The 16,611-nt window shown below is 46.0% G+C and overlaps 1 protein-coding gene across 1 annotated transcript in view; it reads right to left on the minus strand.

Moving 5' to 3' along the window:
* LOC137421421 (uncharacterized) overlaps nt 1-16,611 on the minus strand; it is a 139,998-nt gene that overhangs the window by 80,031 nt on the left and 43,356 nt on the right. The window contains exons 3-5 of the mRNA XM_078770882.1: nt 10,401-10,445; nt 9,153-9,203; nt 4,670-6,101 (exon numbers count right to left, since the gene is read on the minus strand). Coding sequence (XP_078627008.1) covers nt 4,670-6,101; nt 9,153-9,203; nt 10,401-10,445 — 1,528 coding nt within the window. The remainder of the gene's footprint in view (nt 1-4,669; nt 6,102-9,152; nt 9,204-10,400; nt 10,446-16,611) is intronic.

Raw genomic sequence — 16,611 nt, forward strand, 5'->3', positions numbered from 1 at the left:
CCCAGGGGTGAATACCCCTGGGACATGAGAGCTTGCAAGCATCTCTGCTTCTCATCCTAAAGCCTTATTTGGCTCTTTTGGGTTAGCTGTCTATGTTGGGAACTAAAAGCACTACATACTCCCTCCAAGAGGTCACTTTCTTATGACCTGCCTGAGGGGGAATTTTCCCAGTGCCTGGGGTTGTCAGAAATGACAAAAGCTATTCCATAGATAGCACATTTCTTATCCTGGCTCCATAAATGGAACAAAGGCTATTTTGACAGGCACAAATGCTGTCTTTAATTATACTAGGGCATGCCCGTACTATATATAAGCTAGGACGTGCCCGTACGTGGGTGCCCGTTCCTTGCCAAAAAAAAAAAAAAAAAAAAATTTGTGTAGGGGTGTGTGTGTGTAAACATCCTAGGGCGTGCCCGTACGTGGGTGCAAAAAAACATGCGTGCAAACAACAACAACAAAAAAAAACTTTGAAACCACGTGGCAGTAACGACCACAGAACCCCCCCCTCTATTTACATGAATGGTTTGGTCCATTCGCAACGACCACAGAACCCCCCCCCCCTCTATTTACATGAAATGGTTTGGTCCAAAGCGAACGGCTTGCGGTGTTTGGTAAAGAAATCGCCATAGCTCGGTAACTACTTGTCCGATTAATTTCAAACCTTGAAAAGGCACATCCTCGGGTCCCCAGCAATATACCTGGCAAGTTTCAAGTATATCGGACCGGTAGTTGTCGAGAAACAGCGGTCACAGACAAACATACAAACACACATACACACATACACACATACACACAGAGATTAATGGAATTATAGATAGATTGGCTCTAGTCCCAAGACTCTTACTCAGTTAACAGTTCAACATATTCCATTTTACACAAGAGCACATTTAGATATATTTTAGCAATATTGTCAATATGGATATTTATTCCACAATGCCCAGTCGGCGACTTGCTTTGGAGGCCAGCTTCGAAATGTGGTTTTCTCAGGAAAGATCATGGCAGATAGTGAGACCCAAAAGCTTGAGTGACAGAATTTATTGGAGAGGATTGTTGAGAAAGTAGATGGGAGGGTTGTCCAGTCGGTCTTTTTGGAGAGATATAGTGAGAGTGTGAGATTTGTCAGGAATGAAAGACATGTTCCACTTGTTTGACCAGTCTGTGATTTTGTCCAGGTCTGCAGAGACTGAGGAGGCTGCAGACTGCCGATCAGAGAGATGAGGAATGGAGCGGCAGAGAGTGGGGTCATCAGCAAAGAGATAGAGAGAATTTTCTGGAGTCAGAGAGATCATTTATGAAGACCAGAAAAAGCACAGGGCCCAGAACACTGCCTTGGGGAACTCCACCCTGAACAGGAAGGGTAGATGAGAGAAACCCATTCAGGGCCACACGTTGACTACGACCAGAGAGGAAGTTCACAAGCCATGCGTGGAGATTTCCATGGATACCATAGGAGGAGAGTTTTGGGTTCAGAGTGGGGTGCCAGACCGTATCGAAGGCACATGATATGTCAAGGGAGACAGCTCTAATTTCCTGCTTGACATTGAGGACCTCCATCCATTGTTTAGACAGCAGAAGCAGAATGCCCAGAGTAGAAGGACCTGGTCTGAATCCAAATTGATGATGAGAGATGAAGCCATTGGAGACGAGGAAAGATTTCATATCTGAAGCAATGATGGATTCCATGACTTTGCTGATAATTGGGAGAAGGCTGATTGGTCTGCAGTTGCAAGGATCTGTTTTTTGCACCTTATTTGTGAAAAGCAGTGATGTTTGCTGATTTCCAAGCTGATGGCAGATGGCCTTGAGCAAAAGAGAGGGTGAAGAGAACAGAGAGAGGGTGTGAAAAGCGGCAGAGCAGGATTTTAGGACCCGTGGGCTGATGCCGTCAGGACCAGTTGCAGAATCAGAGTCGAGGGTTGACAGAAACTTTTCCACCTTGTCAGGAGGAAAGGACACAGAGTCCATGAGCAGCTGGGTACGACTGGGTATGGTGGGTACAGAGAGGGATGGGTTTGGGACACAAGATTTAGAGGCAAACACAGAGTTGAGGCATTCAGCTTTTTCACGTGCGGTGTCAGCCGTTAAGCCGTTTGAGGTGAGGGAGGGGATGGAGGGGGAACAAACACCAGAAACAGATTTGACCAGACGCCACCAGGATTTGGAAGAGGGAGGCAGATAAGAGAGTTCGGTCTTGAGAACGGTGAGATATTGTTTCCTGGCTCTCCTGAGGGAGGACACACACTTGTTTCGGGCTTTGTGAAAGGAAATGAGATTTCCTTCCGTTGGATTTGGATCCAACGGGAGACGAAAGCAAGTTGTTTCAGGGCAACAGCCTCACCACAAGATTCCGTGTACCATGGACAGGAGGAAGGGTATGACAACTGAAGACGAGATGGGATCAATCTGTGCATGAGAGAGAGCAATTTACTTTGAAAGAATTCCCAGGATGAGTTGATGTCAGAGGCGGTAGAGATGGGAGACCAGTCCAGATGATTGATGGCTGCTTGAAGACCGTGCCAGTTGGCCTGAGTGAAATGCCAGACTCGTCGACGCTGAGGAGGCTCTCTGAGAATGGTCAGAGAGATGTCCACTTTGACAAGCACATGATCAGATGAGCCGATTGGAGCAGAAGAAGAGCAGCAGACATTTTCAGGGAAGTTAGTCATAACCAAATCCAGAAGAGAAGATGCTCCGTTGACTGAGATCCGGGTCGGGAAATTGACAGATTGTGTCAGTCCCAGTGAGTCGCAGAAGTCCTTTGCTGAAGAGCCATGGCTGGTGAGAGAGGTACCCACACCCAGCCAACTGGCATGGTGACAATTGAAATCACCACATATGAGGAAGAGAGAGTTGGGATGGGTAGATAGAAGTTGGTCCATATTATCAGACAGCGAGATGTAGATGGAGTCATCACTGTTTGGTGGACGGTACAACACACATATGAACAAAAGGTGGGAGCGAAGGGGAAGCCGTAGCCAAAGGTATTCCTGGGGGTGAGGTGGAGAGAGGGCAGTGGAGGGCGAGTGAGGAAGAGAGTTTTTTATAAAGATAGCAACCCCACCTCCAGGACGAGGCTCAGGTCTACCATACCGGAGGAGGGAGTAACCTTGGAGAGATACCAAGGCATCAGAGACATCATGAAGGAGGAAAGTTTCTGTTAAGCAGATCACATCTGGTTTGTCAGAAGCAACCTGAATGGAGAGATCAGTCAAGTTTGAGCGAAGGCCCCGGATGTTTGAGGTCCATACCGTTAATGAAGAGGAAGGGGGAGCATCGGGTACAGAACAGGGGGGGGGAGGGGTAGGGTAAGATGTGGAAGAGGAGGAAGAGGTAGGGAGAGCTGTTGAAGGTGTGTTAGAGATTTCAGAGATTTCAGAATAGCTTGGATAAAGGGAAGAATGGGGCAGACAAAAGGTTTGATGGAGATTGGGTGAGGCACAGTGAGGTGTTATTTGAGGAGGGGGAAGAGCGAGGCAGAAGGTTGGGGGAGATGAAGGTGAAAGTTGGAAGGGGGAAGAAGCAGGGAGGATGCTTTGAGGAGGAGGGGTGAGAGGGGAGTCTCGGAGGGGAGGAGCGAGGGAGAGTCTCGGAGGGGAGGGGTGTGGGGGGAGTTTAGGAGGGAGGGGAGGGAATGGGCAGGGGGAGAGATTTGAAAGGGATGGGTGATGGGGAAGTTTTGGAGGGAAGGGGGGATGGGGAAGATTTGGAGGGGTGGGGTGAGATTGGATTTTGAAAAGTGTACGATTCATGGGAAACAAACATTTTTTGCAAAATGAGTTTGAGACCTTCGAGTCAAAAATACATTTGAGGACACAGAAGGGGGGGTGGAGTTGTGGATAGTTTAGGGAAAGGAGGAACTGTAAGAGATGGTATTATTATTATTTTTTGGAATGAATAGATTTGGTGAGCAAGACGAAAGCATCCTTTTGTAGGAGAAGAAGAAAAAGGTGTTATAATATATGAGAGAAAATAGTTGTTCAGGGGAGAGATTATACATTTCTAACCACGTGATCGCGTACAACGTGAACGAAGAATGAACGAACAGGTAAGAACAACAAATAAATGAATAAGACCTGAGAAGGAAATATTTTTTGGGTTTTTTTTTTTTTGAGTAGAGATATTAAACAGGGAGGTATGGGGTGAACGACTGGGACGAAACAGAGAACGAAAATAAATGCAGCGCATTCGACGAACCACTGAGAGAAAAACAAAACCACAAGGTCGGAGACGGTATGGAAGCCTAAGCCTACTAGTACTAGTACTAGGCCTCAGAATACTCAATACGCATTAACCGACGATTGTGTATACATGTACGAAAAATTAGCACCGAAAATTTTCCAAAAGATACGCTCTAGGTACATACACCGAAAGATAGATACAGTCTCGACAAAAACACAATTGTGAAAGATAACGTAGCTTCGAAAGCGTGAGCGCATGGAACAGTTTCGAAAAGACGTGACCTCGACGTGATCTCGCGAGATCTCTGATCTCGGTTTCCAAGATCATTTGATGGCATTTGAGCATTTTCTTGGTTTCTGCAGCATTTAGTTCAAAGTCATTGGCAAATTTCTTCTGTCTGTGTTCGAGGATGACAAGCAAACTGCTTGCCCACATGATTGCCTTGTTCCAGATTGTGCACTTGCAAGGCTTCTCTCCGGTATTAATTCAAAGATGAGAATGCAAACTGTCTCTCCGCCTGAATATCTTGGGACAGATTGTGCACATATAAGGCCTCTCTCCGGTATGAATTTTAAGATGACAATGCAAACTGTCTCTCCGCCTGAATGTCTTGTTGCAGATTGTGCACTTGTAAGGCCTCTCTCCAGTATGAATTTTAAGATGATGTTGCAAACTGCCTGAATGTGTGAATGCCTTGTTACAGATTGTGCACTTGTAAGGCCTCTCTCCAGTATGAATTCTAAGATGAGATTGCAAACTGCCTGACAGCGTGAATGTCTGGTTACAGATTGTGCACTTGTAAGGCCTCTCTCCTGCATGGATTTTAAGATGAGATTGCAAACTGCCTGACAGCATATATGTCTTGTTACAGATTGTGCACTTGTGCGGCCTCTCTCCTGTATGAATTTTAAAATGATATTGCAAACTGCCTGACAGCGTGAATGTCTTGTTGCAGATTGTGCACTTGTAAGGCCTCTCTCCTGCATGAATTTTAAGATGAGAATGCAAATTGCCTGACTGCGTGAATGTCTTGTTACAGATTATGCACTTGTAAGGCCTCTCTCCTGTATGAATTTTAAGATGATATTGCAAACTGTCTGACCGTGTGAATGTCTTGTTGCAGATTGTGCACTTGTAAGGCCTCTCTCCTGTATGAATTTTAAGATGAGATTGCAAACTGCCTGACTGCGTGAATGTTTTTTTACAGATTGTGCACTTGTAAGGCCTCTCTCCAGTATGAATTCGAAGATGAGATTGCAAATTGTGTCTCCGTGTGAATGTCTTGTTGCAGATTGTGCACTTGTAAGGCCTCTCTCCTGTATGAATTCTAAGATGAGATTGCAAACTGTGTCTCCGCGTGAATGTCTTGTTACAGATTGTGCACTTGTAAAGCCCCTCTCCCGTATGAATTTTAAGATGAGAATGCAAACTGCCTGACTGCGTGAATGTCTTGTTGCAGATTGTGCACTTGTAAGGCCTCTCTCCAGTATGAATTCTATGGTGAGATTGCAAATTGTCTCTCCGCATGAATGTCTTGTTGCAAACTGTACACTTGTGCGTATTTTCTCCTGTGTGATTAAGCATGTGGTTTTTTAAAAGACTTGATTTTGAAAATGATTTGTTGCAAAATCTGCACTTGTGAGGTTTTCCCACCATGTATCCTTTCAGCTCTCCTTGTAAAAACTTTGATGTGTGGGATGACTTATTAGGAGCAACAGATTTTTCCCTCTGCTTCCTGAACTTATCAACATAATGAGTTATATTTAAGTTGTGTTTGGGTTTCTTGTTGCATGTTTGCTGTTCTTGCTTTTCCGAGCGAGGTCTGACTTGGACATCAGGAACGCAGCCTGGAACACTTGTATAAGTTTGAAAACTTGAAAGCCTGGAAAAGTCTGACTTCTGAGTATGCTCAGTTTGACTGCCTGAGGAGGGGTTGAGGGGCAGAAACAAATCACAGACATGAATTTGAATTGGTTAGTAAAGGGTTTTTTCAAAGTTTTCACACAAATTATCTTTATTCCTTCTAAGTACAATGTGGACAGTTAAAGTCCATCTCAAATGTCCAAATTTCTCAAACAATCTGATTAATTAGACAAACATGGAGGTTTGTTACAATGAAAGAAAAACACATTATTTTGAAAAGAAACTACAAAGCATCTGATGATGCAAGGACCGTCCACATCCACTTTGTATTTAGACTTCCTCTTGCATATGCGAAACATGACAAAAAACAGGAAAAAAAAAATGACAATTTTATGCGACCTTACCCTTCAGACATCAAAACCAATAGGTTTCAGTGATTCAATATGCAAACCCTCCTTAAACTTCAAGTAGATCACATGGTTATCAACGATTTTGTGACCATCACCTTTGACCTCTTGACCTCAAAACAACTGGATTCCCCAGCATGTTATTGGTGAAGTAATTTAATGATGTAATATGCAAATTCTGTTCAAATTTAATCAATTCAATCGGATGAAAATTTGACGATTTTATGCTTCCTTGACCATTTGAACAACAACACAAAAAAAATTCGTCTCATCAGATCACAGAATATTTTGCCTCATGCTTTGTCTTTCAAATGCCTTTTTGCACCAGGCATGTTGTTTTGTGCCTTTTTCTCAGGAGTGGCTTCTGTCTGGCCACTCTCCCATCAAGCCAATATTTGTGAAGTGCTGCAGAGACTTCTCCTTCAAGCAGGTTCTCCCATCTCAGTTAAGGAGTTCTGCAGTTCTTTCACAGTGGTCATTTGGTTCTTTGTCACCTCCCTGACCAAGGTCCTTCTTGCCCGGTTGCTCAGTTTGTTCGGACGGCCAGCTCTCAGAAGTGTCTGGGTAGTTCCATACGATTTCCATTTCCTAAAGATGGAGCTCACTTTGCTCTTGTGACCTTTCAACATTACATATTGTTTTCTACCCTACCCCAGATGCCTCCTCACAATTAGCTCGGAATTTGACAGACAGTTCCTTCATGGTAGACTGGTAGAGTTTCAGCTCTGAAGTGCACTGTAAACTGTGGGACCTTATATCGGTGTGTTTGTTTCTTAACCCTGTCCAATCAAGTTGTGGAGACATCTCGACGATGATCAAAGGAAATTGGAAGCACCTGAACTCAATTTGGAGTGGCATCGCAAAGGGGTTGAATACTTGTCGCCAAAAGACATTTAAGCTTTAAACTTTTCCTCATCTTCAAATACATGAAACACCAAAAACACGGTCCCTGAAGCTGTGAGGCAGTGAAGCTGTGTATCTTTGCATCTATTAATTACGTAGTTTCAATATTTGTTGCATCCTGGCTATAAATTACATACATCAATTAATTACTTACTGTTTGAATACACATTTCGACCCTTTAGACTGCTGAGTCACTTTAGAACTTTGAAGTCGCCCAAGACCCTGAAGACCATCAAGACCCCTAAAGACCCAAAATAACCAGAATACCTAACATCACCTCTCCACCCCTTACTCTGCTCTCCTTTCCACCCCTCGCTCTCCTTTCCTCTCCACCCTCACTCTTCTCTCCACCCCTCACTCTCCTCTCCACAAAGCTTTATTATGAGATCTAGAAGAGGAGAGTGAGCTCTCCACTTCTAGTTCTCATAAAGCTTTGTTGAAAAAATTATGACGAAAGCTCAAATGGCAAAGAGGTTAGGGCCCGGACAGGCACACAGACAGACAGACAGACAGAAAGACAGACACACACACACAGAAGTGAATGCAAAACTCCTGCACTGAGGACAGGCTAAAAACACATCATACACCACTGCTTGACATTCCGTGTCCTGCATGAAATATGCAAAAGCTTCTCCATGAGCCTTCGACAATAAAGACTAAAATTACACATCTTCTTATCCACCTTCAAAAGTTTCCCTTCACTATTTTTTCACGCATTCTTTTCATAGTGTTGCATGAATGGCCTCCACAAAGAAAGCATGCAATGTTGACTGAGAATCGCACACGCCAGGGTCATCGTTTGAAATGAAGATGACCAGTTTCAGACAAAATTTGACACGGAACACTCCAAGTTGTGGGCGATGCACCGCATTTCAATGAGAATTTCAAAACACACTCGTCATCACGATTGCAACTGTCCAATATTCGTCCTCCAGGGACTACAAAAAGAACGGAAATGATTTGTACAGGAAGTACAACAGTAGATGGGTAGAAACGTTAGAAATGAAATCAGGCCACATTTACAACAAGTGCATATAAGCTTGGTGGTGAGTGCACGAAAGTTTGGTGGTGAGTGAATGAAAGATTGGTGGTGAGTGCACGAAAGTTTGGTGGTGAGTGAATGAAAGATTGGTGGTGAGTGCACGAAAGCTTGGTGGTGAGTGCACGAAAGCTTGGTGCAGAGTACACGAAAGCTTGGTGGTGAGTGAATGAAAGCTTGGTGGTGAGTGCATGAAAGCTTGGTGGTGAGTGCATGAAAGCTTGGTGGTGAGTGCATGAAAGCTTGGTGGTGAGTGCATGAAAGCTTGGTGGTGAGTGCACGAAAGCTTGGTGGTGAGTGCACGAAAGCTTGGTGGTGAGTGCATGAAAGCTTGGTGGTGAGTGCATGAAAGCTTTGTGGTGAGTGCATGAAAGCTTGGTGGTGAGTGCATGAAATATTGGTGGTGAGTGCACGAACGCTTGGTGGTGAGTGCATGAAAGCTTAGTTGTGAGTGCATGAAAGCTTAGTTGTGAGTGCATGAAAGCTTAGTTGTGAGTGCATGAAAGCTTGGTTGTGAGTGCATGAAATTTTGTTGCATTTCCGTCAATGGTGTGGGTTTGATCTCCTTGGCTGCTGAATGGATATTCCAGCATTATGCGACAAAGCGTAAACCAGGATCAATTCCAGGCTTGAAGTGTTCACGACTCACAACTTACCAAAACTCAATCAAGTGCAGGGGAACTTGAAGTTGGTATATTTTAAATGTGCAAGTGTGAACCTCAACAAGGATAAAAATACAAGGAAAGCAACTTTATTATTACCTGCAGTGTCCACAGCATCCCAATCAGGTTGTTCAATCTTCACAAAGGAAACTGAAAAAATAGAGCAAATTGGTATGGAGTTAAAATGTAAGGAAATATTCCATGCATAAACAAATCAAATTGGTATAACGAAACAAAGTAAGGAATTGCATAAAAAAGCAAATATGATTATCCATGAAAAATACCCAAACAGCACACAGACATTGGGATGATGTTGGCAACAGATATCGGATCACTTTTTTCTTTTTTTTACCATGATACACCTTGCTGGAGGTTTTAAATAGTTGTTGTCTCACAAATCATAACTTAACACTTGAGCCACCACCTGTCACAGGGAAGGGGAGATTGGAGGGAGGGTGGGAGGAGGCAGGGGAAAGAGTGGGAGGATGGAGGGGAATAGGTGTGTTGGATGAAGCAGGACCTAGAAAGTGGGAGGAGGGAGGGGAAGGGGTGAGATTCCGGAGGGGGTGGGGGTGGGAGGAGGCCAGCGGTAGGGTGGGATGAGGGAGGGAAATGGGTGTGTTGGTGGTCCCGAGGGAAGAGGGAGGGGAATGGTTGGGGTGAGAGACCTGAGAGGTGGGATGGGAGGAAGTGGGAAGAGGGAGGGAAAGGGGTAGGAGGAGGTGGGAAGAGAGGGTAGGGGTAGGGTGGGGTCTGGAGGGAGGGGGTGGAAAAGGTGAGATGGGAATCCAGAGGGAGGGGTGTGTGATGCGAGGAGGCAGGGGAGAGGGTGGGATGACAGAGGGGAAGGGGAGAGGGTGGGATGACGGAGGGGAAGGGGAGAGGGTGGGATGAGGGTGGGGAAGGGTTTGGAGGCTGCACATGGCGTTGACCGGCTGATCGAGTCAATATATTCTAGTTTTGTATTTTAAATTAATTTTCTGATATTTGTCGAACGTGTTTTTCACTTGGAATTGTGGGTTATGATGTGTAAATAAAGGTGGAAAAAAGTCTGATTTAATGACATTTAATGCCAGGCTGTAAGCAATATAAGGTCAAATTATAAAAAGGGGGTGCAGGCTTTCTATTGGCACTGTATGTGTGAAAATTTTATTGAATAACCATCCACTCACGACCTCCACCAGCACCACTCCTTCAAATATACCCACTCCCCTCCCTGGCAGAATATCATGGCAAAAGCAAAGCATTGAACAGCAATGTTATTAAATACTTTCAGCATTACTGTGTAATTTCCACAAAGTGAGGCAACAAAAATAAATTAAAAGAGAGTCCAAAAATTCTCATCACCTTTTTGATCCAAAGCTTCAGGTTCCACCTTTATAATGTGAAGATCTGCAAACACATCACATGAGACACTTATAACGTTAGTGTGCAGATAAAATCGAAAATTATAAAAACAGACATTCCTGCATTTAACAGTAACATTTTCTTTCCCCAACAATCTGAGATTCTCCACATTTTACCAAAAACAATAGATGCTGCACAGGTACTGCACGGCAAGCATGCATTTAAAAGGGCACGAATTACCTGCACACATGTGAAGTTCACTCGGAATTCTCGACATTGCGGGTAAACAACCTCAGGGTGAAAGGACCGAGATGAATGAAGACTTGTAATTCAAGAAAATGTGGATGATAAATAATTAAATGAATTTCTATCAAACTGTATTTACATCCTTGTTGTTACCTCCACCACCAAAGGTTGACGAGATTATCTTTTTACCCCTGTCTGTGTGTCTGTATATTAATCGTCTACAGGAGTTGTACGCTGATCTTAACGAAACTTGAGCACCTGGTAGAGGCAGTGACAAGCTGGAAGCCTATTGTTTTTCAAGGTCAAGCATTGACATTCAAGGTGAAGCAAGACATTGTTTTCAAGGTCAAGAGGGCAAAAGATCAAAAGGTCTCGTTCACAAAATCGTCAATTTCCATTGGATTCATTTGATATCTCTGTGTATTTTCTGGATATAAAACCGAAAAACATGGGCAGACGGTGAATCCTTGTCGAGATAAACCCTTGGTCGACCCATGTGAGTGCGTCTCTTAATTACGTTTAACATATCCAAATACTGCAAAACCAGAGGTTCTTGGAAGTGCAACGGAGAACATTTATGTTCTCCAGTGATCAAGTATGTCATCCAATTTAAATAAAATAAAGAGTGTAAAAGTTGTAGAAATTAATTAATTCTGGAATTTCCCATTTTTACACCGTTGAAGCAATGTCTGTTGCACCACCCGATCTAAAACATCCATTAGTGTTTCATGCTTGTTTTTTGTGTTTTTTTTTTTTTTTTTTTTTTTGTTTTTTTTTTTGTATACAAGATCGAGGCTCGTGAAAGAGCAAACATTAATCACACAAAAAGACAAACCGACACACAAAACACAAAAAACAAGGGGAGCGGCAGACAAGATGGGGAGAGAGGGGGGAGGACACAAAAGAGAGGGGGAAGAAGGGGAAGGACACAAACACAACATTTGAGAGCAGGGACATCGGGAGGACTTGGGGGGAGGTGGGAGAGGATTAAAACATATGAACACTGCAAGGACTCTGGGGTGAATTACCGGGGGTAGAAAAGATCAAGGTTTTCGATGGGGGAAGATAAGAGATGGTGGTGAACAGCTGTTTTAAAGACCTGGATGCTTAAAAACAGTATGTGTCCTGTTTGGAATGATTTTCAATTTTGTTGGATAGCCAGATAGGCAGACAGATTAAAATAATTATCTCACGACCATCTGCACATGTGGGCTCGGGACAAATTCAGAGCCAAGGTACTGTTAAATAGCAGGATTGTTTTCCGATTCGTGTTCAAAATGTAATATTCAATTTAAACAAGGTGTTCCTCAATCATAAACTGACGTTTGTAGACAGACAGAAGAACGGGCATGAACCAATTGCTTAACCCCGCTTTTCACGTGAAGGTGTTGAATTGAATGAGTTGAACGAATGAATGGAAATGGTGGGATCTTGGGGTGGAAAAATACTGAGAAGAAAAGGAGACGCATGACTGGTCAGTTTTATGCTTTCTGATTGGCCATTAAGTGTATTCAACAAAATTGACAATAGGATACAATTGACAACGGGACTCAAAAACACCATCATCATACTAAAATATGCAATTTGGTGTCTGTCTGTCTGTCTGTCTGACGTTTTTTGACCATGATGCATTAGGTTGTTACTAATCTAATCTCAACAAAACTTGACAGGAGGACAAACTAAGGGTGACACAATAAAGGTTGTAGCGAATTCATTTGCCCCATTCCCCAAGGGGGTTTTCTCCACCAAGGGGTTTTCCCTGCCAAGGGGGTTACGCGTTGAAGTGTATATCAGTGTTAAGTTAGCTTTATTTTGTTTTGTTTTCCAAGGACGCTTCTAAAAACAAAAATTATGATAAGAGCATACAATTGATGTTATTATAAAACTAGCAGAAGTGCCCGGCATTGCCGGGCGGGGGAGGGGAGGGGGAGGGGAAGGGGAGGGGAGGGGAACGGGGGGAGGGGAGGAGAGGGGGGGGAGGGGAGGAGAGGGGGGGAGGGGAGAAGAGGGGGGAGGGGAGAAGAGGGGGAGGGGAGAAGAGGGGGGAGGGGGAGGGGAGGAGAAGGGGAGGGGGAGAGGGAGGGGGAAGGGGAAGGGGGAGGGGGGAGGGAAGTGGAGGAGATGGGGAGGGTGGAAGGGGAGAGGGTAGGGTGGAGGGGGAAGGGAGGGGGAAGGGAGGGGGAAGGGAGGGGGAAGGGAGGGGGAAGGGAGGGGAAGGGGAAGGGAGGGGAAGGGGAGGGGAGAGGGAAAAGGGGAGGGGGAGAGGGTAGGGTGGAGGGGGAGGGGAAGGGGGAGGGGGGAAGGGGAGAGGGTAGGGTGGAGGGGGAAGGGTTGGGGGAGGGGAGGAGGGGGAGGGGGGAGGGGAGAAAGGGGAGGGGAGGGATACAGATGGTTACTGCCAATTGATCACATCCACAAATGATGTAATCCACACAATTTATGTACTTTACATAACGTTAATAGGAATACATGGCCGTGTCGATGGGAAATACAGTTTGTTTGAAATAAATCACAAATATCGGATGAAAGTTTTTAAAATTTTGAACTATTCTCACTCAGAGTTAAACATCACCGCAATATTACGCCATTGCTTCAACGTTTTCTGTGAATTATATGTCATGGCAATGTTCCTCGCTGAAATGTGAAAAAACGCAATCGCTTTTCGCTCTGAATTACGTGCGAATGCGTAACTGTGAGATTATGGCGGCAAGGCTGGAACATCACGTGATCGCTCTGAGCGAATCAGCGCGCTGCTCTGCCACCGGCTCAGATTCCGTGTATAATATTCCTCGCTGAAATGCGCTGAGGTAAATATGAATAAAAAATATGGATCTCGTCAAATATTTTTAGGTAGGCCATGTCCTTCCCAGGCTCAATGGCCATGTCTATGCGAAATATCAAGCACGTGAGCCTCTCCTTTTAGGAGTCTATCGGTAACATTACACACACACAAATGGTGTTTTATATATATACAGTAGATGGTCTGGCTGCGGGGATGGAACATCACGTGATCGCTCTGAGCGAATCAGCGAGCTGCTCTGGCACTGGCTGAGATTCCGTGTATAATGTTCCTCGCTGAAATGCGCTGAGGTAAATATGAATAAAAAATATGGATCTCGTCAAATATTTTGAGGTGGGCCATGTCCATGCCAAATATCAAGCACGTGAGCCTCTCCGTTTAGGAGTCTATCGGTAACATTACACACACACAAACTGTGTTTTATATATATAGATGAACAACGTTTGTGTTCACACCGTGATGACGTGCTTGCCAACCGGAGCAGAAGCGGGGGAAGGAGAGCCATGAGGTGAGTTGTAATGGCTGAAATGTGTTTGGTGCGAACGGGTGCTCGGTGAGCTTGGGGGTTTGGCGAGACCCGTGCGGTCGTGAAGGGCCCATTGTGAGGGGTGAGACTGACACGGAGTGCGTGGAGAGACAGTGCATACTGGAGTGCGTGGAGAGAGAGTGCGTACCGGAGTGCGTGGAGAGAGAGTGCGTACCGGAGTGCGTGGAGAGAGAGTGCGTACCGGAGTGCGTGGAGAGAGAGTGCGTACCGGAGTGCGTGGAGAGAGAGTGCGTACCGGAGTGCGTGGACAGAGAGTGCACACCGGAGTGTGTGAAGAGAGAGTGCACACCGGAGTGTGTGGAGAGAGAGTGCACACCGGAGTGTGTGGCGAGAGAGTGCATACCGGAGTGTGTGAAAGGTGTGTGCGCACCGGTGTGTGCGATGACGGAGTTTGTGAAAGGTGTGTGTGCGCTTGGGTGTGCGAGTGTGGAGTGGGTAGCGGGTTGTGATGACGCGGCCCAGGCATCGACGCTGACCGGGGTAGTGCTTAGCGGGACGAGTAGCGTACGCGAGCCACCGGTGAATGGTGTGCCGTGGGGACCGGAGGGAATCGGTGCTGCGTCGGTCTCGCAAGGACCGGCGTGCACGATTCGTGCCTCCGGCCCCCGCACGGTATTGTTGGCGCCGTACCGCGGCAAGGGCGATCGGCGGGTTTTGAGGGGAGGTTTGGATTTTCGGAGCCACGCACCTTACCGGGTGAGGTGCTCTGATTGTGGCCAGTTGGGTCATCGTGCGTGGGACCGAAGGGCCCCGCGCAGGGATGGAGCCCGGCAGCTGGGCCCATCAATCCCTCCCCCCTTGCATCGTCAATGCTATAAATCCCGGCCCGAAACCCCGCTCTCTCGCTCTCTCTGCCCCGACGCTCTCTCTGCCTGGACTGCCTGCATATAGACGCTCTGCCACGCACGCTCTGCCTGGCTGACCGTGAGATACACTCCTCGGAATACTGCTACGTGCACATCCGTGATCAACACCCCTGCCGCGACCATCTCCGGCTGTGGTGTCCCGGGTTGGAGCGATCCTTGGGGGTATCCGCCCAACGAGCCCGTCCAGGCAAACTGCACAAAGCGGCCGCGCTTTGTGCGCATTCCCCTCTTCCTTCCCTTCCCCAAACGAATCTGAGGGCCCTTGTCTGGCAACGTAGGTAACGCCGTTAGGATTCTTCGCTGTGTCCATTTCCTGTGAATACTGTACATTGTAATAAATCCTGTGGTTTGTTTCCAACCTGACCGTCATCGTCCTTTCAACATTGGCCTAGCATTGCCTGAATTGCAACCACTCGATCGGGTTCAATAGTGTTAACGGCACGAGTTACACGATGCACAACCGCTCGGGCGTTCAATACCAGCATGACTCGTGCGAGGTTCAGTCCCCGTTCTCACAGCTGCGTGTGTTGAAGGTACTCGGGTCATGAACATTAACCCTTCCACGCGTAGCTGCGGGCTCGGCGGCTGGAATTGCTTAGCAATCCGTCCACCACGAGTGTAGTGTGGGTGGCGGCCTCGTGGACTCGGAGTTCGAGGAGGAGCAGGGCTTAATCCCCCCTTAGTACGTCGACGAACCCGAGATCCGCAACAATATCATAATACCATTGATATGACGAAACAAAAACCCCACTCCTCAAGTCGTTTTTTGACTTGCGATATTGCCACCCTCTCCCCAACACCATCATGAAGGTAAATTTTATAATCGGGAATTTAGAATAATGAGGCACGATCTGATCTTTTCAATGACCAGACTTAACATAAGTAACAGTACTAATAATTAGCAATAATAATGATAATAACTGAACCCCTGCCGCTCCCTCAGGGAATGTGTGAACGAGTGATAATTGAAATTGTGTTGTTGAAAACAAATCACTTCAACCTAAATATGCGATCGGTGGCCTTCCCTCCTTCGAAGTGCTGGAGGATGGAATGGAGGCGTGCTCATCAGTGCATTCCCCAAAGCCGTACAGCATGGTCTGGCTCCAATATTCGAGGCCACAACTCGACTCTAACTGCCACCTGCTGCAGCACGGATTTCACTTGCCCCTCTAGATGCAATACTCCAACTGCTGGTGAACATCAACTGCAGCTCTCATCTCAATCTCCAATCTACAAAGCACGACTGACTGATCTCCAACTCGTGACATGCCTCTGACGGGTCTGCCTCACAAACTCCAGACACTCCTTTCGCTGGTCCTCATCAGCAACTCATGATGTGCCTCTGACTGGTTTCAAACTCCAACTTGTGGCACTCATCTTACTGGTTTCCAACTTGTGACCCACCCTCTGACTGGTCTCCCACTTCAACTGGAGGTGCATGCTCAGTTGACAGGTTTTTGTTGGCTTGATGTGTGATGTCACCACCACTGCTTGATTAGCCTCTCTTGTCCTAATGTGACCTCTGGGGCACAGAGCACTGACTGTCGTGATATCACTCCCAAAAGGTGTCACGCACTCAAGCGCCATGACAGCACGCACATGGTTGGTAAAATAAATAGAGTGGAGAGGAAATGGAAACCACATATAATAGAGAAAATATAAAGGGCTGGAAGGAAGACGAGGGACTGTCTACATTCCACACAATTATTCCTGATGGCAAATTGTGGTTATTTTGAGATGGCGAATGGAAAC

This window comes from Myxine glutinosa, chromosome 1 (genome assembly GCF_964187855.1).
Source record: "Myxine glutinosa chromosome 1, kmMyxGlut1.1, whole genome shotgun sequence".
Classification (NCBI taxonomy): Eukaryota; Metazoa; Chordata; class Myxini; order Myxiniformes; family Myxinidae; genus Myxine; species Myxine glutinosa.